The 23,864-nt window shown below is 44.3% G+C and overlaps 1 protein-coding gene across 1 annotated transcript; it reads left to right on the forward strand.

Annotated features, from left to right (window-relative positions):
• The first annotated feature begins 387 nt into the window (after window positions 1–387).
• cwc27 (CWC27 spliceosome associated cyclophilin) lies at window positions 388–22,840 on the forward strand. The gene is made up of 15 exons (XM_060038601.1): window positions 388–621; window positions 820–916; window positions 1,255–1,367; window positions 1,709–1,852; window positions 2,058–2,156; window positions 2,280–2,377; window positions 2,465–2,534; window positions 2,928–3,007; window positions 3,114–3,141; window positions 3,245–3,414; window positions 11,582–11,688; window positions 17,769–17,878; window positions 18,236–18,342; window positions 22,065–22,223; window positions 22,773–22,840. Exons 1-15 carry the CDS (start codon window positions 580–582, stop codon window positions 22,786–22,788), a joined length of 1,440 nt encoding a protein of 479 aa, XP_059894584.1. The 5' UTR covers window positions 388–579; the 3' UTR covers window positions 22,789–22,840.
• The last annotated feature ends 1,024 nt before the right edge of the window (window positions 22,841–23,864 follow it).

The following is a 23,864-nucleotide window of genomic DNA, read 5'->3' on the forward strand; positions in this document are numbered from 1 at the left end:
GGGGAAACGTGTATATTTGTAAAAAGGCTTGTTAATTATAAACTATTAAATATTTCCCAAAACCTCTCTTCACTATATACTTGTGAAGAGGGTTGTTAACAAATATTACCCATAACAAGTTTCTAGTACCCGGACAGAATATGTCTCAAGCGTTGTTTCAGAGGGTCGATTAGATCGACGCACACGAATAACCCAACTGCAAAACGAAAAGAGGGGTACTTTGACAATTCGTCGTTTTGATTTGTTGTTTTACATTAAAAAAAAATAATAATTTCATGAGTATAAACTAATTTGACAATATAAATTACAATAATACAAGTTCATTTTAATTTTAAAAGTGATTTGTTCAAAAGTAAATATTCCTAAATCACATGTTTCCCCCATTGTACTTCAGGTAAACAATGTGCTCTCTTGTGTTGGTGCTGCGAATATGGCTGTAGTGTATATTCAGCTCGTTGTATAGTTTCCATTTAGCTACAATGTTCATATACGTATGAAATAATTCAACTGCTTCTCTTACATTAATTGCAACGACAGCAGCACACTTCCTTTGTATAGAGTAACAGAAGAAACGGCGGTATGAGTAACATTTACATTCAAGAACCTCCAACAAATGGGAAGGTGAGCGCGAATGTTTGCAAGTTTGGTCCTATTTTCCCGTTAATATATGTACAACACTTTTCAAGGATAACCAACTTTTATTTCCTACTTTCCCTGTTCATGTAACCTTTATCCATAACTATACGAATGATCTGATGACCAAAATGTGAAAAGCGTGTGTTTTAGAGAAAGTGTCATTTCTATCGTTTCCTCTGTCAGGTTCTGCTGAAGACCTCAGCGGGAGATATTGATATTGAGTTATGGTCCAAGGAAGCACCAAAAGCATGCAGGAACTTTGTGCAGCTGTGTATGGAAGGTAATGTAATGCCTCAGTGAACATTTGGTCAAATGCTTTATGTGAATGACTACAGCACACACAACAAGTGTTCCTCCTGATCACAAGGGTTGTCTTCTATTGAACAGTAGCTATATAATCATTGTGTTCAACAAGTCCCAGGGAAATCCTGTGGCTTTTTTCAGATAATCCATTCTGCCAGCCTTTCACTATATTTATTTCCTAAAACATCTGTTTAAATGACATGAAGACAGCCTCCCTCTCTTTTGTGGCTTAACATCAATGTTTTTAGGAAACATCTGATTGCAGATTTGCAGATATATATTCTTTCATTTTACATCAATTTTTTTGTTTCACAGGTTACTATGACAACACAGGCTTCCACCGTGTTGTGCAGGAGTTCATTGTCCAGGGAGGAGATCCAACCGGAACAGGAAGTGGAGGAGAATCCATCTATGGACGACCATTCAAGGTCTTGACCCTTTTTGAAAATGAGCATTGATAAAATATTCTTCATCTTATCTGCTGGTTCCAACTACCCAAAATATTTTCCTATTACATTAAAAAAAAATACTTTGCTCTTTATTGGTTAAGAAAGCCAAAAAATATTTATGCAATACCCGGGGGATGCAGGGGCTGTTAAAGAAGCAATTAGAACCTCAGTCCTTTAAAAAGGGATATTACAGAGCTGCAACCAAACCACAGCCTCATAGGACTTGCATTTGTACTGTACTCTTTTTTTCATAGTTGTAGTTAAAAATGTAATCACCAATTTAATCATGACTTCATGTACCCTTCATTCTGTTGTCATAGGATGAATTTCACTCCAGATTACGGTTTATTCGGAGAGGTTTGGTTGCCATGGCGAATGCAGGTCCACACGACAACGGCAGCCAGTTCTTCTTCACTCTGGCACGGGCAGATGAGCTCAACAACAAACACACTATATTTGGCAAAGTAAATATGCTCTGCTCTGGGCATCTCAGTTGGTAGCCCAGTGCCGTTAGAAACATCACCAATTTGTGCAAATTTATTCTCTAGAAAAATAAATGCTAGTCTACACAGTTACATAAATCCATCCATTGTATCTACATTAATTTAATGCGCCTCATGAAAATGCTTGTTTTGACGTCACAGCTTTTCCTAAATTCTTCCGCCACAGGTGACAGGAGACACGGTTTATAACATGATCAGGCTGGCAGAGGTTGAGTGTGACAGTGACGAAAGACCACTCAACCCTCACAAGATCAAAACAGCCGAGGTATTGAAGATTGGGTGTATCTATTGCATTAAAAGAAACAAGTGTATATTGTTTATTTTATTGTTAATTGACTTTGTAAATATAGAAATGTCTATGTAAGTGTACTTTAAATGTTCCGTCCAGGTGTTGCATTCTCCATTTGATGACATTATTCCGCGGGAAAGTAAAAAAAAAAATAAGGACAAAGAGGAGGGAAAGAAATCGCAGTCAAAAGCCACAAAGTGAGTCGACTGCTGTCTTTAAATCCATAGCTGGAAACCTTCCCTATCCTTTCTTCTCTTTTATTAATTGTATTTATTTGTGTACAGGAACTTCAGTCTATTGTCCTTTGGAGAAGAAGCAGAAGAAGAGGAGGAGATGGTGACACAGGTTAGCCAGGTAATGAGTTACGTAATGAGTTTGTATTTATTTACAGTTGTCGCTTAGTGTAAGCTCGCTATCTAGTTCCTTTAAATGAAAGGTTCTTTTTCCCCTTTTATACTATGATGGATATACTTTGTCTGCACCATCAGATTTTTAAAAAGCCAACTTGTACATGTTAAGGAATAGGCCCCATTTATTCACTCATGTATATAGCATATTAAAAGGATAAATGGTTATTTTTATTGCATTATGAATATTGTTATGTAAAATCAATGTTGGAATACATTAAATGTCCATTCATTTCCTGGAAGATGAGCACTCAAAAATTCCCATGTCTCATAAATGATTATGTTAAATATTTAAACCTATATATTGCCCCTTTTGTATTTGTGTCTCTTGTTTCTCCAGACATTAAAGGGAAAAGGCAAAAGCAGCCATGACTTATTAAAGGATGACCCCAGCCTTAGCTCTGTCCCGGCAGTAGATAAGTATGTGTGTCCCGTATGTCCCCTCTCATAGGGATTAACCATAGCTGCCTTTGTGCAACCATATCTACGTGCTGAATTAATTTTGCATTCCATATTAAACTTGCAGGAGAAAGAAGAAAACCAACACGGAAGACGTAGGTTTGAAATGAAAATAGAAACCGTTCCTTTATCGTTGTTTAAGTATGTATAATATCTGGAATAAAAAAACAATGTATACATGCCTTTTTACCCTATAAGGGAGCCAGTGATGATGATGATGGTGCCATTGAGGACTTTGAGGGAGGTGAAGAGTATGACTCGGAGCAAAGACAGAAAATGAGAGCAGTCATCGCTCAAAAGCTGAAGAAATTGGAGGATGCCAACAAGAGTGCCAGGGAGGGAGACCATGAGAAGAAGACGAGTCGCAGGTAAACACATGCCAACCGTGCCCCTTACTTTAGGCATTCTACTAGGACTTCTTAGAAGGCTAAATACCTCCAGGTCCTGTTGATAAGCACTTACAGAATCTAACCAATTGTGACGTGACGTCACAATCGGGGATTGACCAACCAACTTGAAGGAGTAGACTGGTAGACTCGATCAACTAATAGACCTTAGTGTCCAATCCCTCTTGTTATGTCACAAACGGATCGATTCTAAACCTCTAGAAAAGTGTCCAAGAAAGCCCTGTATCACACAGTCCTTCCCACCAGGGGGCAGGTTTGTTCAACAAATATCAATTCATTGGTGACAGCTCCTTCTTTAGTCACTCAATGACCTGTATGGTTCCTCATGGGCCAGATACTGAGCCATAAAGCATACTAAACCATTATGGAGATGAACACTTACCCCTGTGATGTAAATCAACCGCATCCTCAAGGTTATGCTAAGGTTTCTCACCGTACAAGGTCTGAAATATTAAACTTTTTGCCCTGATATTTGTATCACTTGGGATAATGGGATTTTCATATATTGATTTATAATGTTAAATGATCCAGCATCATTAAAAACTCAACTTTATATGCTTCTGTTTAATGAGGATGTGGACACATAAGGTTGTGGGCATATTGTGAATATTCGAAGAGAAAGACATTTTACACTCGCCAAGTTATCCACAGACAATTATTTTATTGTTCTACGTGTAACTGGTTGTGCTGGATGTGCTATGCCAATGCTATATGTTGGCTTTAACATAAGGAAACAGGCAGACTTTAATGCCTGGGTTTCTTCAAGCAGACTGAAAATAATACTACCATCGATAGCCAAGTAACGCACACACACACTCCCCCACAGCCATCAAGCTCTACTGTGAGAAATAAACCAAATTACTTCGCCCTGCTATACTGTAAGCACCCAAACCACGTTACTTACTGCTGTAGTATAAGCACCCAGACCAAAGGTTGGGTCGACAAAGGGAGACTGAGGGTGAGACAGACAGACAGACAGAGACAGTGAGAAAAGAGGCTGAGAGAGACACAGAGTGAGACACAGAGACCCAGAGTGAATGAATAAGAGAAACGGAGAGACACAAGTCAGTGACTGAGAGACACACAAGAGTGAGAGAGACAGAAATCAGAGATACACAGAGTGAGATTCTGAGAGAGACACAGAGCGAGAGCCTGAGAAAGAGATGCAGGCGATAGTGTTCACATCAGAATTTATTCTCATCTCTCTCTCTCTCTTGATGTCGGTGGTTATGTCACTATGTAGCCAGTTTTCGCCGGCCGGTATCCTCCTCACAGGTGACCACCCCCCACCCCCCCCTCCACACACACGTACATAACAGCCCCGTCCCCTTCTCTCATTAAGCACTAATGGGATAAGGAGTGGGGGGCCCCCCGGGTCAGCTGTGTGGGACCCTGAGTGACAGCCAGAGCGATGCGGGCAGACTGTAGTGTATTAAACCCGAGCGCAGATTGTTATGCTACAAGAGCCGTAACCCAACACAGTGGTTTGTCTTGGCAGGCAATCAAAGGGCAGGCGGTTAGGTACAGTGTTGGACCCCCGGACAAAGTCTGCATTGTTGGAGGGGGAGAGGGGCAACCCTCCCCCCATCCCCTCACTCTCTCTCTCTCTCTCTCTCTCTCTCTCTCTCCTCTCTGCCTGCTGGGAGTTTCGGCGTCGTGCACAAGAAGGGAAGACCGACTGTTATCTAGTCATCTTTTGGAGCTAGCGCTGTCTGGCTAGCTCTCTGGAGACAGTTCAGGAGTCAAATGGGGGCTTTAGCGATCTTGTGTATGTTGGCCGTGTGGTTATTTGATGGAGTCTGCACTCCCTTTAGTGTTTCCGTTGAGTAGTTAGAAGTCGTATTGTACTTGTTTAAGTCTTTGATTTGTGTAATTGTATAATGATTTCAAAATAATATTGTTGTTTTACGTTCGAAGATGAGTCTGAGTACATTATCTGTTTTTGCTTTCTGTGCAAGAATGTGTTCAGCATGTTATCTGCATCCAACCCTCTTACATGAAGCAATAGATGGAGAGAAAAAATCTCTCTCTCTCCCCCCACCTCCCCCCCCAAGATCAGATTCCAACTGTTTCTGACTGTGTTTTGACTATGGCCCAAGTCTGGAGTTCCTATTTGATGTGGGCCAACTAAGGTTCTCCTCGGTAGGGGGGGTTGAGGTTTATTAAAGACCCTTCTGACTGGAGGTCCCGAAGCGGTGTATGTGGCAGTCTAGTCACCACTTCTTCTGCTTGAAACCCAACAGGGCATGACTGGAAAAGTCAAGTGTTTCCAGATGCCGGGCGTCAGAGCGTTATCAGCTCCTGCCCGTTGATCCTGACTCAGGGCTCTGATCTGAGGCTTTATATCTCACACGATGCAATGACGTCACGTCAATTTTGTTGTGCAGTTTTAAAACAGGGAAATTAGAATTTGATTCTAATTTCTCCCCCTGCATTATATCCAAATCTGCCTATTTTTTAAGGATTTTTCACCATAGCCTTTTCAATGCATTGGAGTTGAATGCATCATACCACTTCCTTGTATGATTGAAACCCTTGTCGTGAAATGAAACCATTGCATGGAGCGGCCGCAGTTAGGATGACGGTACTCTCACCTCCTCGGACCCCTACCCTAAAGGGTCCTTTCTCCCTTCCACGGGACCCTTCCGGGTCACCCTGCAGTAATTGGATACACCTGTCTCTTGTCATCACTCATAAACCAACACTTTCTCAGGGCAAGGTTACAGAGATCAAGATAGCTTTCCGTTTTATTTTTGGGTGTACAGAAACCAGCTAGAGATAATCCGGTTCTTTGGCAAGCCAACAGTGTGTGTTTTGGAGTTTTACACATAGATCTCCTTGTCCTGGCTGAACATCTGGGTGACCGGTCCACTGGGAACGGCTCCAGACCAATGATGTGTGTCTAAACTCCGTGAAGAGCCGGGAGAAACGAAGCACCTGAAGAGAAATCACTGAGACATCATGTCTGACAGTCGTATTTCTTTACCTTCTTGGCCTTGTAGTTCAGGCTTTGTGGATAATGATCGGGTTATTTACTGCCAAAGACATTTTTATCCATAGCGTCTTCCAGCGAATGCTGATACCGGGAATTAAGGGAGCCATTGATGCACTGTATATACTACATTATTCTGACCCTACAGTTCCTATGTACTGTATATGATGGAAAACTCTGGGCACGGTAATATAAGGGTTAAAACCCTTATGGTCTGTGGCTTAACATGGAGACGAGCCTAACCCCTCCTGCTCCTTAATTGCATATACTCAATATTCAATTATCGTTATCTATCAATCTATTTTTTTAATTTCCAAAACTGAATGACACCACATATCAAATTTCTTGATGAATGACTAAAACATTGAATCGATAATACAGCTTGAAATCAATGAATTGCCTCTTAATTGACTGATCAATTAATTGAATAATTGCGTGAGCACTGGTCACAAGAATGCATTTGGTGAAGCAAGACAGGGAGTGGCTGCTTTTGGTCCACTGTGTGGGTGTTGTGTGTGCGTGCCTGTCCAAGGATCTCTGTACAGTCATGCAGATTCCTGTGTGGAGGTCAGATTCCTCTGATTCCAGCTCCCAGCGCGCCTCGCCTCACGCTCAAGCCCTGAAGAGTTTCCCTGAGGGGGAAGGTCGGCCTGCCAGCATTGTTACCCTACCTAGCCCATGAATTAGGAGGATCGCATGTATCCGGATCACACGCTCCCTTTACGAATGCGGTGGACGTCCACCCGGGGAAAGGCCTGGGTGGCTTCTCTCGGCGTCCTTGGGGCAGACCGATTGGCATCCATCGAGGTCAAGTGTGTGGTATACGACTGTTCATGGCGGGGTCCGTGTTTCACCATAAAATCATGGCCACATAATTACTGCTGGATAACGACTGCAGCAGATGAGCCTGTAAAAAAAAATAACTCCTCTAGTCTAGATCGTACTGACCTAGGTCATTGCTTTGTCTCGCCGTCCGAGCCCTAGCCAAGCATGTGCACCAGTAACTGGCAGTCCTTATAGAGTGTCCCAAAGGAGGCTTCATTCTTTTAATTTATTTTTTTTAAAACCAAGGGCCCTCCATGTAGCTCTCTGTTGGGACTGTTTGTCTGGCAGGCCGGCGACACTCTCCGACCTCATTGATTCCTCTTTCCCGGCCTTCCGCTCTTTAAAGATGGCAGCCCCGGTCTCTTCTGTGGTTGGCAGGTGGACAGCGGCGTGCTGAATGGCTGTCATTGTGCTCGTGAAAGGGAGGCAGAGAGGGGATTGGACGAGGGGGTCAGGGGATGCCCCCAAACCCCCTTCTCTCAGTGAGGAGAAAGTGAAGCTCCCTGGAGCGTCTCCAACATCTTCTCTCTTTCACTCGCTCCCCTTCAAAGGCTTCAGATTGCAGCCCCTGGTTTTAAGATGGTGTTGGCAACGCATGGCACAAAGCATTGTACGCAGCTACAAAATACTTCTTCCTTTTAAAGGGTTCACCACTTTGCCCGCGCATTGCCCAAAAACTTTTCTGTTGGCCTCATTTTCTGAACTCCTTAAAAAAAAAAAAAAAAAGACCATATGGTTTTTACTCAAACATATTTGAAGGCTGATCTCATTTTTTTTGTTTTTTATTATATCTGGATAAGGAGTCATGCTTTGTTTTTAGGAGCCATTTAAACATAGGAATTAACGAATCGCCGTCAACCTCATCACCACGATGTTGATGGTGGCCATCGTGGAAAATGAATCAGCATGAAGTGAAATCAATTGTGAATGTATGCACTTGAATATGCAAACGGGATGCATCGAACCATCTCAACTCTGCGCTGACGAGGTTTGCGCCTCGTGTGGGCATGGAGAGTGCTGAGGTGGTTCCAGGTATGCTCGAACCAAAAGGTCTTGTGTTCCAAGTTGAAGGCTCTGCGAGGAATTTGCTCAGCCCCAAGGTGTGCAATAACAGGTGTTGTTGGGTCCTTTTTTCCCCCTGTCCTCTCTGGCCTCCCTCTTTATTGGCAAGGAGGGACTGTGGAGCCGATTGTTTGCCAGTTGCCGTGGATATGTCTCTCTTGTTTTTCGGATGGCAGCGTGTCAAGACAGGCCGGGAGAGCGATCACTCACTCACAAAAGGTCTCTCTTTCTTTCCCCCTCTCGCGCGCTCTCGCTCTCTCCCTCTGCGGTAGAATCTGTTTTTCTATTTCTATATTTAGGCGTGTTCATTTTATCTGCGCTCGGTCCAATGCGCCACTTAATCCACCTCACCTTGTGTTTGTTTGAGATGGACGTCATCGATTGTATCATCGCAAAGCATCGTGTCTGTGAAAGATGTCTCAATGATACGCACGGATAGAATAAGTATCTTTTTATCATGCGTAATTAAAGGAAAACTGGACGACGTTTCAACCTGGAGCCTATTTTCCAATCAATTTGGGACTACTGCAGACAGCGATTATTGAGATTGCTCCATTATTGAGATAGAATGCTACAGACCTTATCTGTGAAAAACTGTCTGCAATGTACTCCTTTATAGCAATAGTGCTCATCAGTATGCATCCCCTAAAAGTGCTTGTTTTTGGTCTCTGACAGGCTTAGAACATTCTGTCATTATGGGGGAATACACCTTTCTCTTGATCACAGTCAAATTGTGTCAAACCAAGTCTCGCTCAATGAGAGTTTAGTGGAGTTGTTACATGAGTTTAACAGTGGAAATGTATGAGAGCGGAGAGTTTGTTTTGGAATACGTAAAGGCCTTGTGTAGTGATTCGGGTCAAGGAGAATTTAGATTGTAATGACAATAGGGAAATATCCTGCAACGATGGGATTTTAGAGCAAGGCTTGGTTTGACACAATGATAAAAAGACCATGATCAGGCCAGAGGTAAAGAAACAAGTTTTATTTCTCTGCAGAGATCCTTTCTATAATGAACAAATATAATCAGAGTCAGTGGCAAAAAAACACTTTTAGATGACGTACATCGACAGATGCTATGGCGCTTGCATTGTTCTATGTCAATACTTGACAAACGTTAAAAATCGTTGTCCGCATTACTCCCTTGGACCCAAAATGACCCGAAAGTAGGCTGCAGGTTGAAAGATCCCCAAGTATTCATTTTAGACACTTTCTAGATTGCATGATGACCTATGGAGTGACTTGCAGCATACCTATGCATGCACCATCTAAAAACGCTTGACATTTTGACACGGTTATTGTTTGATATTGAATGAGCCTTTTGAGCCGAGGAGATGTCGGTGCATGGATCCTGCTCAATAATTAATACAAAAGTGAGTCAGGTGTCCTGGCACCAAGTGTCCTGAGTAAGCACTCTTTTAAGCACCAGCCCTGCAATAAGATTGTCCGCCTGCCCATTCTGTGCACGTAAATCTCTATCGATAGTTGGCAATTACAGTTTTACCAGATAATAAATACAAGGAATCTAACCAGCTGCATGTCTGACTGATCCTTCAGCTGAAACACCTTGACAACGTTGAGGCCAACACTGGAAAAAATAGATAAAGGGCAATATTTGCTTTGGTGTTCTTGGCAAACGTCTGAAAACCATTTAAAGGTAAGACGAGAGTTAGGAAGCTGCAAACATAAGGGGAGTGAAAGTGGCAGTTAAAGGAGAGGACAGGATAATGAGGAGGTCTGTTCTGAGAAGCAGATGGAGGGAGCGAGGAGAAGAGAAAGAGAAAACAAAACAAAGGCTGCCATTGTTTGGTCTGGAGATATCTGGCGGCTCTCTGGGCCACGAGCCCGGACTTCAGCTTACCTGTGTTTTATAGCTCCGCTGCGGGAGAAACCGGCACAAACAGAGCCTGTCAGGCCGTACAAAAATATTATCCTTCTCTAACATTACATATCTGCTCTGGCACGGGGCGGTGGGGGTTTCGTATCTGATGTGTGAAGGAGCGGCGGACGCCACCGCCGCCGCTTGATCCCTCCACCTGATGTGTCCGGGGCCCTGCTTTGACACTTTGGCGCCGGGCCAACGGGGGAACCAACCCTCACACAACTTCGAAGAGACGGCCCGAGCCTCGGCCTGCCTCAGGCGCCTGGGGGACGTTTTTATCACAGAGGTCGGAAAACGGCGCTGGTTTTGTAGATTTCTCGATAAAAGTTAAAGATTACAGTTCGAGTGCATATATGAAAGAGTTGCTGTTTTACGTGTTAGTCGTGATTTAGCAGACGCTTTTTATACAAAGACGCCCAGAGAGGCTTACAGACTGCGGACGTCAGGGTTTTAAGACCGGAGCATTACGGCTGGAAGTCAAACATTGGTACCACTAAACAATCCAAGTCTGCCCCAAATTAAATTATTTTGTTTAAATTGTTTTAATGTGTGACGGGTATAATGATAATTGGATATTTTCATAACCTTTTCAAACTGTAACTTATTTCTCGTCCTTATACTACTGAAGCACTCGCATTAGGCTTCCGTAATATTCCAGCACTTTGCATCCTGCAGGCTTACCTTCTCTGATGCCTGCGGGAACTCTGTTGAACTCTCATGGCATATGTGCCATGTAATTTATTACCGCACGGGCCAGCTTTAAACGTCTATCATTCACTCCTAAGTGCTGTATACAGAGTTTGTATACAGCTTTTGTGCAATCCGGTACACCTAGACACATTACCCCGCAGACAAAATGTTTTAAAAGCCTGGAGTATATCAAGATAATTATTTGTTTGTCAAGCATATTTACTATAGATTACTAATGTGGAAAGTTGTGGAAAATGAATGTACGAGGCAACGGCAAGTGCAGCCAAAATATGTATTTATTCAGTACCAGACTAAATGTATCCATGACTTGGGATCTGTGTAAGTATTTAACCAGTTCTAACCGTCAGCTAGCCCCTCGTTAGAGCCCTGATTTAGCGGAGAAGCTTATAATGAGTGAACTCAATGTCATTAAAGTGCTAAAAATGTGTTGCTGAGTTTTTAATGGTAATTATTTACAATTGAGTCATTTAGCCGGCGGTTTTATCCAAAACGACCAGCAGAGAATTTATTAAGCCATGCATGACATTTACGAGCAGGTAGGATAGTGGGGGCATCTTGCTCAGAAATTCCACCGAGTGGACTGTTTACATTGGGATTCGAACCCATAAACCTTTTGGCCATGGAGTCCAACACCCCAACCACTCTTGTTGCATCCTCAGCGATGAACTGCGGAAGGAGTCGCGGCAGTTGAAGAAGGATCTCCTGGCCATAAAGCAGAGGAAAGAGGACAGCTTGAAAGAAGCGGAGAAAGAGCAGGAGAAGGAGGGTATGTAACACATGTCTCTGTCCATGCCCACCAATCTGCTCTATCTCTGTGAGCCGCTATAGTCTATTCACTTATTATTTCATTACAAGCTTGTCTCGTAGAAAATAAGTTTGATTTTATTTGTATTCGTAAATATCACCAAAGTGTAAACAAGTTGTTTGTCCATGTTACATTATCTATTAACTATTTAGCTATTTTACAGATTAGATAGACCAAAGGAACATATAGTTACGTCCTTAAGGAGTGATGACGCGGTATCTTGCTCAAGGATGCCTGTAGATCTGAGTGGTCACGCCACTTGCGTTCGCTGACTGTTCCTGGATGTATTGCCGGAAGAGGTTGACCATTTACCCGTGACGAAAAACTGTTCAGTCACCTTTTTTGGGCATATAATGCATTTCAGGAACTTAGACCAAATATGGGAAACGAAGTGCATAATATTCACATCTCTGCGTTTTTTAAATGAATCCTTAGCATGTATTTACCTGATTTCTCGACCATAACTGCACTAGCCAGAGACCTTGGCGGTCGTGCAGGCTCCTGTCAGCCCAGTAGCCTTTACCGTCCATGGTCGCTGGAGCTGCCAGTCTCCCCCACAGCTCCGATGTCAGTCAAAACATGGCGCTCACTCCTTCGAGTTTAGTGGTTTTTATCAAACCGAGCACGACTCCTTGTTTGTCCTGTGATTGCAATCTGGAGCAAAACAGTGCGGCGCGATTCGGTTTTAATTCAGTCAGCACTGAGATCACGGCTGCGGCAGCAGAGAGCGGGAATCCTTTGTTTACCAGCTACAGTCCAGTGATGAGTATGCTGTCGTTCCTTCAGTTGTACTTTAAACCACCACAACATCCGGCTGCGTCGTCACCCTAAGGGTTTTACATGTCTGCGTTCAGGGATCTCAGTGGTCAGCGCATTGCTAAGAAGGGTCCATGGTCCGACATCACAGCCCAATCGGTTTGTTTGTTAGTGACCCAGAAAAATAACTTTGCTATGGGGGTCCGCAAAAGCCCAGACCCAGATCCTCTAAGCTGTTCCACACTACTGTGGTTCAGCAGTCAGGCGTCATTCAGCCCGCTGTTGATGTACCAGTTGATGTTGAAACACATTTTTGACATTTCATGAAAACCAAACCACTTGGGTTCACCCAACTATGCCGGCAGGGGGTGTGGGATGTGACCGGATAGTTAAGCAACATTATTTTATTCCCACTGGGTGTGCATGCACCCCAAGGTTGAGGACGTTGAGTTCAGCGGGCATGCTCTCTACTACTGGGTGAACAAGACCACTTGGGCGGGGCTAAGAAAGACGCTGTTTGACTTAGACTAGATTCCACATAGGCCCAAGATGTCAGATGTGTTTTTTCCGAATGACACAGATGGAGAACGCAAATCCCGGACCAATGACGTCAATTATTCAAGTATTTATACACTCTTGGTTTGGTTCGCATATGAAACGATACCCTCCTATATTAGAAAATAAAAGTTAAAGTTCAGATGATCTAAAAACGTTGCCCCAATGTGTTGTACTCATTACTAACCTGCAGCCTGGTTCTTTAGCTTGCTCAATATAGACAAATTAGTCAGATGGTCTTGATCGTGCAACCCTAACTCTAAGGGATAAAAAAAAAACTACCGGTAGGTTAAAATAGGTTTAAAAAAACACAAGCTTGAATAGAAACCCAAGGTTATTGACCCTATTGAGAGAAAAAAAGGTCAATTGTGGCTATTGCTCAAGCAAATTCCTGTGTCCCAGCTGTGAGCGTGTTGGGCGGTGCTAATTGGTGTCAGACAACGGCATTGCATAAAATTGCAACCAAAATTCCCAGTAAAACAGATATTCTTAACCAGGCATTGTACGATCTTAGTTTCCCATGACCAATTTATGTTTATCACAATGGTAAGTTGCTCCAATCCAACATCCCATCATTGCAGTTTTGGCCAAAGCAAAGGACATGCAGATTTTTGTGAACCACACCGAAGCAAACTGATATCAATGTCGCTCAGTCAGCAAAATATCCCAAAAGTAAGAAAGAAGAGAATGGAATGGAAGGTCACATGGCTCAGGTCTTGTTCACCACCAACAGTATTTCTGTGCAGTGGAGGAGTTAGTAAACACACATTTTAGAGGGATTCAGTGGGGAGAGTAAAAACTTGGAGATTTAGGTAGTATTACCATATTTCTATTCTGCCGTAGTTTTATTGTGTTGACCTGTATGGCACAGGAGAGATGAGGGGAAAAAAAGTCCTATTCAACGCCAAGGAAAGCAATTACATTTAGATAAATCCTTTTAGTGTTTTGATTGGATTCATAAAAATGTTTTAAACACAATCTCCTGGAGGCCTGATAACAGAGGCCTCCACTACCTTTCCATTCACACGGGCCAGCGGAGCCAGAACCATGGCTCTCATTTCCTAGTCTCCTCGGTTGCCATGGTAGCAGACCTAGACCTAGTAGAAATGAGTCCCCTTTAAAAATTGTATTTTTTTTTACTGTTCTTTAATTTCCTCCGGCTCGCTTTCAAAAGATAAATGTGAAGGAACCCGATCTGGTTCTTTAGGATCCGAAGACGCTTTTCCTCGCTGTGATTCAACTGTTTCGTCGCTGTAACCTGCACCAAACTGTCTGTGTTTACTTAGCCGGTAGCGTAGGCTAATAAAGACTGTGTTCTGACTCAGAGCTTAACTGATTAATTAGGATCAACAGAAAACGGTTGGTATTTTACTCCCACATCTGGAGGCCGGATAGTCTAGTGGGCAGGGTGTTGGACTTCCCTCCCAAAGGTTCCCAGTTTAAGTACGGTAGTCTAACTGTAGGTGACCCTACCCCCTGCCTGCTCACAAATGGAAGAAATAGACCCGATAGAGAAGAGAATGTTGGAGTAATCGCGCTACTAACTATATTGGTCTGCTTACTTCCCTCGGTTCACTATGTTCGGAACTCGCTGTTTAGTGTCATTATCTTTAATTTAATAGTGCATTGTTTCTCACACACTTTTAAGTTTGCTGCGGGGGGGACATTTAAAATGAGTTTTATGTTGTGTTAAATAACAATTATTCCTGAAGCACAGGTCTGTTTCTCACTAAATCTAATTATATTTTCTTAAATTCCAAGTTGTGTACTCCCAATGGAATGGATGGATTAATGACGGCAGATCCTTTTACAGTTTACTACCATGAAGCGATTTCGCTTTTATCCAAAGGGACAAAGTTAATTGACGTCGGTAATTAGCAGGTAGGGGATAGGCAGGAAGACTGCGGACCTCAGGGTTCAAACCCAGTACCCTTTCAGCCGGGAGCTGAACCCCGTTTCCACTGCACTATCCGTCCACGTTAGATAGTGTATCAGTCAGGTGATGGATTTGACGAACAGTTATCCTTCCTTATCGCTTAGTCGCCACAACCCCCTTTTTAAGTGTTCCCATAAAACTATCGCTTGTTGAGAAAGGCGGTAAAGACGGACGCCCTACTCCCCTCATTCCTGTCCACAACGATCCCGGTTGCCACAACAACAACAGAAGCAACCGCCTTGATTTGTAGCCCTCCCGGGCTCAGGTGACGGAGGCGAGAGCGAGCTGGTGGGAGGTAAGGGTTGGTGGGAGATGAGGAATGCCTTTTAGAAAGGGCTGTCAGACTCAAAGATAGCACTTAGTGACAACAGCTGGGGGAGGGGATGATGGTGCAGCCCATACATAACCTCAGGGCACCATCACTCCTGCGTGACACGGGGAACCAGGAGGAGAGAGGGGGGGGAGGAGGGAGAGATGGAGGAGGAGGAGGAAAGCGAGAGAGAGAATCGCTGGGAAGAGGAGGAGGAGGAGGAGGATGGCGGGAAAACAGAAAGGGAGAGGGGCAGCACATTGGGGGATGGGGTGTGGGGTTAAAGACGAAGGATACCTTGAAGAAGGGAAGAGGAGGGGGAGCAGGGAAAGGATGGGGGAGTAGGAGGGAGGCAGCGGTAGTTTGACACAAGGAAGAGGAGGAGTGGCAGGACACAGGGAGGTTGCAGGAGGCGAGGATGGAGGATGTAGGAGGGGTCGGAGGAGCATTACACCTCTGTGGCTGTAGCCAGGAGGAGACCCCTGCAGGAGCCTGAGCCTAGGAGGAGATTGGGGGGAGGTCACTCGCTCTTCTCGCCCATAAATCGGAGGAGGAGGCGCAGCGTGGAGCTCTCTTGTTGTTGGCTCAGTGCGTCAGTGTGGAGGCAGCGTGACCTACACATGTGTAGGATGGCTGGGGAATTCCAATAACTTCTCAGAATTTGCTCAGTACTTTGCCCCTGGGATGTAATAAGTGTAATTGCATGGTGTCCAAAACTAATGCGGTCGTCACCCAACCTCTTGGATTGGAGCCTTTTGTTGCTTGGATTTCCTCTCGGGCTGAACGTCCTGGAAGACAGGCAGTTTTCATCCTGGCATTCGGTAGATTAGAAGTTAACTGCAGGGCAGCTAGTCTATTACAGTGCTACAAATGTTGTCTTTGTGCTATTTTACCTTAAATTTAAGTCAGATATGAATAAACTAACGGTACAGTTGAACTAGATATTTACATATGGTTAATACGAATTGTTATTCTTTTATATTGTGTGAATAAATATTTTTATTTAGATGCAAGCAACATATTTACTTAACTCTAGCAATTTCTTCTTTATTTTAGGAAGGATTGTAGGTCCCTCATAGGTCTTCAAAGTAGTGTTTTTAAAGTGATATAAATAGTGGTATAGTTTGACCCCGAAAAGGGTTCAGAATACCAATCCAATGTCCACAGTCTACCTGTAGACATCCTAGAGCAAGATGTCCTTTCTTTATGTCAATACATTCATTGTGGGCTTTGCTTTGGATAGAAGCGTCGGCAAAAAGACTAAATAGTCAATTGGGCAGCAAATTACAATAATTCAATATATAAACCTGTTGAGGTTATGCACAGTCCAGTTAAAATCTGCAACAACTTTCCATCTCCTCAAAGTAAACATTTCTCATCTGTTACTGCCAAGATGTGTAGTGGTTCCTAAGGAGAAATTAAGTTGACTATCCAAACGCGGCCAAACACATTATTGTTAGACATCTACCGCAGGCCATGGCCCTCTGCCTGTAATAACAATTACACCAGGGGCACTTGAGCTTGTCTTTGAACGAGTCAAGTCCGGGCAGCCGGCGTTTTCGGCAGACAATGATCCTCTTGTTAACACCTGCAGCGTCCGTAACCCGGCGTCCCCTTCGCAGAGTGACGGGCGCCGGCGTATCCCATGACATCATTTTGTTCTGTTCTGATGAACACGAGCAGGGCAGCCATTCATTCATAATCGCGTTTGGCTGGCTCGCCGCGCCAAGCCGCGGCTCCCCGCCACGGCTCCTAGCGTCTTGACTGACGTCACGACCGTTCTTTCTTTCTATCTATTGTTGGTTTTTTCTTACGATGGTAAAAGCTAGTCCCCTTGGTGAACGCGGCTTGACCCGACGGCGTGTTTGTCACGCCATGACATCATGGGCAGCACGTCCACGTGGGATGGTGATGTGCAGGAGAACGTGAGGTTGTTCAGACACATGCGTCAACACACAGGTTGACACCTTCATTTGTTATGGGTGGCCGTGAGTGGGTGGCTGCTGGGCATCGACCACTGGTCTCTTTTGGGGGTGTTTTTACTTGGTAGTAGTATATTTGTCTTCTTTAGTTTGTACCCCGTCACGTTGAGCTGTCAACACTATGATTCGTTTCATTGTTTTTTTAATCTTGAAGACTTAGTAACTTTTGGACTTGTGTCCTTTACTGTTTGGGAGTCTTAATGGATTCGAGGGACAAATGTGTCAACAGTTTCTTAAATAACGCCATACTCTTGCTGAATTCAATTGAAAATCTGTTTTGAAATCGGGTATTCAGGCCGAATACCTGCAGCATCCTACAATGTAATGGTCTTCAAACATTGCAGTGTCTTGCCTTTTCTAAATCTTTGACATCCACCTCACTCCCTTGACTCAACTCAAAACACAAAGTCTGTCGCAATGAGACGATGAACAACAACTAAAGAGAAAGTACTCAAAGTGCACTACCAAACCAAAGGGCACCAAACTATGTCCTCCTCTGCAGACGAAGGCAAGCCATCCAACGAGGCTGTGGCTGAATTTCTGGAAGGCCGCAAGAAGTACGAAGAGCTCAAGAAACAGAAGCGCAAGAAGGGCTCAGGTCGAGAAGAGCGGGTAGGAATGGTTCAGTATTGGTTTCACACTGAGATGCTCATTCGTAAAATCTGTTGTACTTTCTTAATCCCAGATGCCAAATTAGAACAGGACGGTAATAAAAATGTAATTGAGAAAATGCCTTTTTTGTTTCTTACGACAATATGCATAAAACAATAGTCAAAATCAACCGTAGTCTTGATTTGAATGATTGATTAGAAATTAATTTAAATAACAGAATGTAAATGTAGACGTTAACATTATTCACAGTAAAATATGTCCCATTAATCTTAATAGAGACGATACATCTTTTATCGTTTAAGCAATAAAAATGTCCCTAAATGACCTTTCCCTTTGACCTTTGACCTGTCCGGGTAGACCCTGGCCCTGCTTGAGAGCTTCAAGACCAAGCTGACCTCTGCCATCACGGAGACCCCAGAGCAGCCGGAGGAGGAGGAGCTGGCGGAGGATGACGACAAAGGCTGGTCAGTCCAGGAACCTTGTCTGTCTGTCTGTCTGTCTGTCTGTGTGTGTGTCTGTCTGTCCGTCTCTCGCTCTCTCTCTTATATTGAGAAGAACGTGGTAAGGCTCCATTGTGATTATAATAAATCCATTGCAACCATGCATTTGAATATCTGCTATGAACTAGAAAACCTCTCAAATCAAACATATATATTTTATGCATCAATATTTATATTGATGTAATGCGTCGGTTCTATTCAATAACATTAGAGCAACAGTAGGCACATTTGAAGGAAATTAAATGTATATTCAACGCCTGGCTGAACTCCCCCGTGGATTCAAGGTTAAACTAATAAGACAAATTTAAAGGTAAAAACTATGCATAAAAAATAACCTTATTATATATTATGCAACCCTTCTATTATTACAAAAGATAAGCTACAGATTTACACTCCCAACACCAAACACATACATTTCTATGTTATAGTTAGCAGGTAACCCAGTACCGATTCCCACAACTGATGTCTGTGAAAGTTCAACAGTGTGTGTGTGTGTGTGTGTGTGTGTGTGTGTGTGTGTGTGTGTCAAGCTGGGATCCCAGCTACCACAGCTACCTGATTGGCCATCAGGAAATCAAAGCTGACTCAGTGTTTTCCTCTCATACTCTGCATTTCACCAGAGATCTCAACGTCTCGAACCATATAGAGTAGAGTAGTGGTGGAGGAGGGGGGGGGGGGGGGGGGGGAATGAATACCATGTGTTTGAATTTCGAAGTAGCCGTGCGCAGGAGATTTAGAATAACAAAACCTGTAGTTGCTATTAGTCTCCCTAAAGCCCCCTCACCCCCCCCTCCTCACCTACCTCCCTTCTGTCTGTGTGTGTGTGTGTGGGGGGGCCCTAATGAGTTTGAGTGAACCCTTGGCTGGCCTCTGGTCGGTCTCTCTCTCTCTCTCTCTCTCTCTCTCTCTCTCTCTCTCTCTCTCTCTCTCTCTCTCTCTCTCTCTCTCTCTCTCTCTCTCTCTCTCTCTCTCTCTCTCTCTCTTCCCCCCCAGCCCTAGACACCTCACCGGGGCTGTGGAGAGGGAGTCAGGCTAGCTCGGTCTGGAGGGGGGGCTGGGGGGCTGGGGGGCCCGGCAGCCTATGAGTCCTAGATAAACAGCAGTGGGACCTCAGTGCCACTCTGGGCTCCCTGTGAACAGAATGTGGGTTACAACAGGTCAGACACTGGAAGTCAAGTCTGGGCCAGGAGGAGGTAAACTATTCCATCTGGGCCTGTGTCTCGAAAACCCCTCGCTGTCTCTGTCTCTCTTTCACTCTCTCGCTCTGTCTCTCTCTCTCTCTTTCTACCCCCTCGGCCTCTACCTCTGTCCTATCCCTCATCTCTCCTCCCTCTAGCCCCTCCATCTCCTACCGCTCTCCTCTCTCTTCTCTGGTAGCACGTATACTGCGCTCACTCCTCCTCGTGCCCGCCTCTAAATCCCACCCTCACCGGCTCGCCAGAAAATAGATCCAGGAGAGAGGTCGTGCATGCAGACTTGCATCATGGAGAGAGGGGGAAAAGAGAGGGAGAGGGAGGGAGAGACAGTGTGTTTGAGGAGAGGGAGAAAGAGTGAGAGGGCGAGAGTCAGTGTGTCAGGAGAGAGAGAAAGAGTGAGGAGAGAGAGAGAGAGAGAGAGAGAGAGAGAGGTGGTTCTCTTGGATTAGTCTGGGGCTGTCCGACCGGGGTCTTCAGGGCTTTGGGTTGCTCCAGGGTGATCGGGCCCTGGTCAGGCTGTCATCGCCCCTACACTGGAAGACTAATGATGGGAGTGGGCCACAGCTCCTCGGGGGCCCTGACACAGTCTAGCCATGACACACACTACGAGATGGACCGCCACTACTTCTGCCCATCTCATATAGGAGAGGGGGGGGGGAGAGAGAGCGAGAGTGAGAAAAGAATGAAGGGAAGGAATGAGAGAGGGAGGAGGGGGAGGGGCGGAGAGATGGAGTGGGGTAAAGAGGAGAGGGGGAGAGAAAGAGAGCCGAAAAGGGAGAAGGAGACTACAAGCAATAGGTGAAGTCAAGAACCAGACTAACCAGCACCGGCGTAGACACGGGCCTGCACACGCACGCACGCGGTCATAGTAATAACACCACCACACAGAGCTTGTGCACACAGTCCCGGGAACAGTGAGACGGACACAAACCATATGTTTTACTCACTAAACAAAGCAGCCGACGGCTCGTCTTCAGTGTGAGATTGTGGTGAATTGAATGTGCGGGGATAGCAAACCTTTTGGGTTTCTTGAAGGAAGGTCGGTGCGTCGCCTTTATTCAATGCAATGGTTCCTCTGTCAGGTCTGGTTCTGTGTGTCTTAACGAAATTATTAATTATTCAAAAAGGGGTTAGGGTTAACATCACAACATAAGACACCGGATCCAAGTTTAACCAGCTGATACCAGTCTCATCACTCCAAACGAGTATGGACCTAAGGCAGACCAAAATCAAACTTCAAACCTAACTCGAAACTCGTGTAGACCTCAACCATACACAAACCTAACTCAAAACCACTATAGACCTAAACACTTGCAGACCTAACTCAAAACAAGTGTAAACCTAAATCAGACCCAAACTATTGTATACTTAAACCATACCCAAACCTAACCCTAAACCAGTATAGACATGAACAGACTTAAACCAGTGTAGACCTTAATCAGGACCACACCTGATCCAAAACCAGTATGGGTCTAAACCAGATTCCACCTGATTCCAAACCAGACCCAAAACCACAAATCAGGGGTTAAGTGTTTATCTATAATTATTATCAGACATATGATGACTGTATGAAATCGCACTGATGTCTTCTATCAGAGATATTTGTCTATTACACAACTCCCTTAGCTTTGACCTGAACGCTCGCACCCGTTCCAGTTTACAAAGTCATTTCTAGACAGTTATAGGCCAGTTAACCATTGAATCTGCATTGTTGCTCCAAGATGTTTCCGAAAGGACAGATGTGCTCCAGCATAGGGATGTCAAGAGGGCATCGACCCACAAAACAAGAGCTTCAATGGGATGGACCGGGTGGTTCCTAACCGGGGGTCTCAGCGAGGGCAATAAAAAAGCCATTGCCTGGAAGAATAGAGGATCCCAAGTGGTTTGTAATTTCCACCTACCGCTGAAAGTCATGTGTTCAAAACACTACGCAATCCAAGTCTCTGATCACACAGGCTTATATGGTCATTCAGGGACCCACAGGGGTCGCAAAAAAACATTTTCAGGAGTTCATGGGCCACAAAGGTTTGAGGTTGGGTCATAGTTCACCCATTGCGTGAACCGTCTTGTAAAAGATTGATCCCCGATCGACTTCAGTAATGGCTCAAACCTTTTGGGACCCTGTTTATTCTATGTTTAGTTTAACCTTTTTTTAAAGGCTGGAGATGGTGGGTAGTTGATAGTCAAATTCTTCTTTTTCTTCCTCAATTGCAGAGAATCCCCTTAAATAGGTCTCTTCCAGAGTCACGCAAAAGCCGTTCTCGAATTTTGATTTCCTTTCTTTCTCGTTTGTTGGAAGGTTTGCTGATCCGTAATATATCACTTCCTTCTGTGGAGCAAAGTACTTTTCTCTTTCCTTCTTTCTTTTCTTTTCCTTTTTTCTTCTTCTTTTTACGTAAGCCCACTTCCTCGGCCCCGATGTGTTTAGTCTGCAGGTAATAACTCGTGGCTTTGAACTCCCGTCCCCCTCCCCCCTCCCGTCTGATTTAGGATGGCCCATGTTCTGCAGTTTGATGAGCAAACCAGAAAAGTCAAGGACGCCGCCGTACCGGACGAGGACACGTTCGAGATCTACGACCCCCGGAACCCCGTCAACAAGCGGCGGCGCGAGGAGAGCAAGAAGCTCCTGAAGGAGAAGAAAGCCAAGAGGTGAGGTTCACCACGGGTGAGGGGTCGGGGTCGGGCCTGGGAAAGACTTGTTCTGCTCCATTACTTCAAAACGTACACACACGCACACGCACACGCACACACACACACCCCCCCCCCCCCCCCCCCGCCGGTTTCTGTCGATCTCTGCGTTTTGTTTTTTTTGTCCCGACATCTGGATGGAGGATGTCCACTTTGATGTGTACCATCGCTGTGATCTGTAATCGGAATGTCATTTTTCCCCGTATTCTCCCGACGGTACTTAGCTAGTTCCTCGGTTTCTGACGTACTGCAGTTTGTCATTTTGCTGTTTTTGTTGGATTCACGTTGGCTGTTCAAAATATTGTCTTGTCGTTGGATATTTCTTTGAAATGTGAATCCTTCCTTCCATCAATGATTAACATTTGTAATCAGAGACTTTAAATGCATACAATCGTACGCACACACCTTTAAATAAAAGCAAAAAAAAGAAGTTTTAAAGCTACAAATTTCTATAGATTTCATTGCTTTCATTGCTTAACGCAGTGATTAACCTAATGCTTATGATTGCAGAATGCAGCTAACCTGATGGCTGTCATAAAGGCGTTTGGAGGATGTGTAATAAAACCCTTTTGTCTTCATTGGTCTCTAAATGTCCTTTGTGATCCACAACTTGTTATCTTAGGAGTATACTTCGCAAATGAGCAGAGTAGTTTTGCGCTTAGGTCGTTCATCCTCAAAGAGATTCTGGGTTCGATTCCCATATATCCGCAGCCTAAGCTGTAGTCATCCTCGATCAAGATGCCCCCTAACCTTGTTGGAAGCGTCGGTGTGAGTGAAGGGGGAACAAATGTGCCTTGGGAAATTAACCTTGGAAAGATCACTCCATGTGATGTGACCATTCAAATAAACGCACCGAGGTTGAAAGTACATTGAGGTAACGTCGTCTCCTGCTTTATTATTATTCTCTACCGATCTCCTGTCATTCTCAGGTCACTGTTACAGAAAAGTCAAGATTTGTAAAATGGAGGATTTTTTTTCTTTATCCTAAGTGTTTTGCTTACTGTATCGGTCATACAGCTAACCTCTGGGGGGGGGGGGGTGTGCGTGTGTGTGTGAGAATCTTATCAGGCCAACAGTTCGTACATTTACGTCTCTCCTGGGATTTAGCTTTACTTTGACTCATGTTGAGCAGGAATGAGAGTTTTGATGTAAGGTTTAATGAGTCTGGTTCGCCCAGAGGTTTCTGTAGGTTCATCACACGGGTGATGCTGTCATCTAAACTGTCCATTACATTATTTTGATTTATTTGAGTTGGAATGTGCCACCAATTAATGATAATATGAATGGGTGGGGAGAATTAAACCAAATATTTATATTGCAACAGGCTTTTCTGGGGCCACGGTAGTCTAGCAATTAGGGGCCCGGACTCCCAGATGAAAGGTTGGTCTGAACCCATATGTCTGCAGTCACCTGTAAATGTCCCTGAGCATGATGCCCTAAAGTCAACTCATTAATGAAATGTATCTAAAACTCCCTGTAAGTCACGTTAAATACAAGCGGCGCCTGCTAATGGAATTAATAATAAAAACAGACTCAATGACATAATCCTCTCGTTGGATTTGGGTGGCCTGGCATATGCTTGAGATACGAGTTATGCTTTAG

Source organism: Gadus macrocephalus, chromosome 19 (assembly GCF_031168955.1).
Source record: "Gadus macrocephalus chromosome 19, ASM3116895v1".
Classification (NCBI taxonomy): domain Eukaryota; kingdom Metazoa; phylum Chordata; class Actinopteri; order Gadiformes; family Gadidae; genus Gadus; species Gadus macrocephalus.

Coding starts and splice junctions, on each gene's coding strand:
- cwc27 (XM_060038601.1), top strand. CDS start 580: ATGAGTAACATTTACATTCAAGAACCTCCAACAAATGGGAAG. Junction 622..819: donor AACCTCCAACAAATGGGAAG/GTGAGCGCGAAT, acceptor TTCCTCTGTCAG/GTTCTGCTGAAGACCTCAGC. Junction 3,415..11,581: donor GAGAAGAAGACGAGTCGCAG/GTAAACACATGC, acceptor TTGCATCCTCAG/CGATGAACTGCGGAAGGAGT.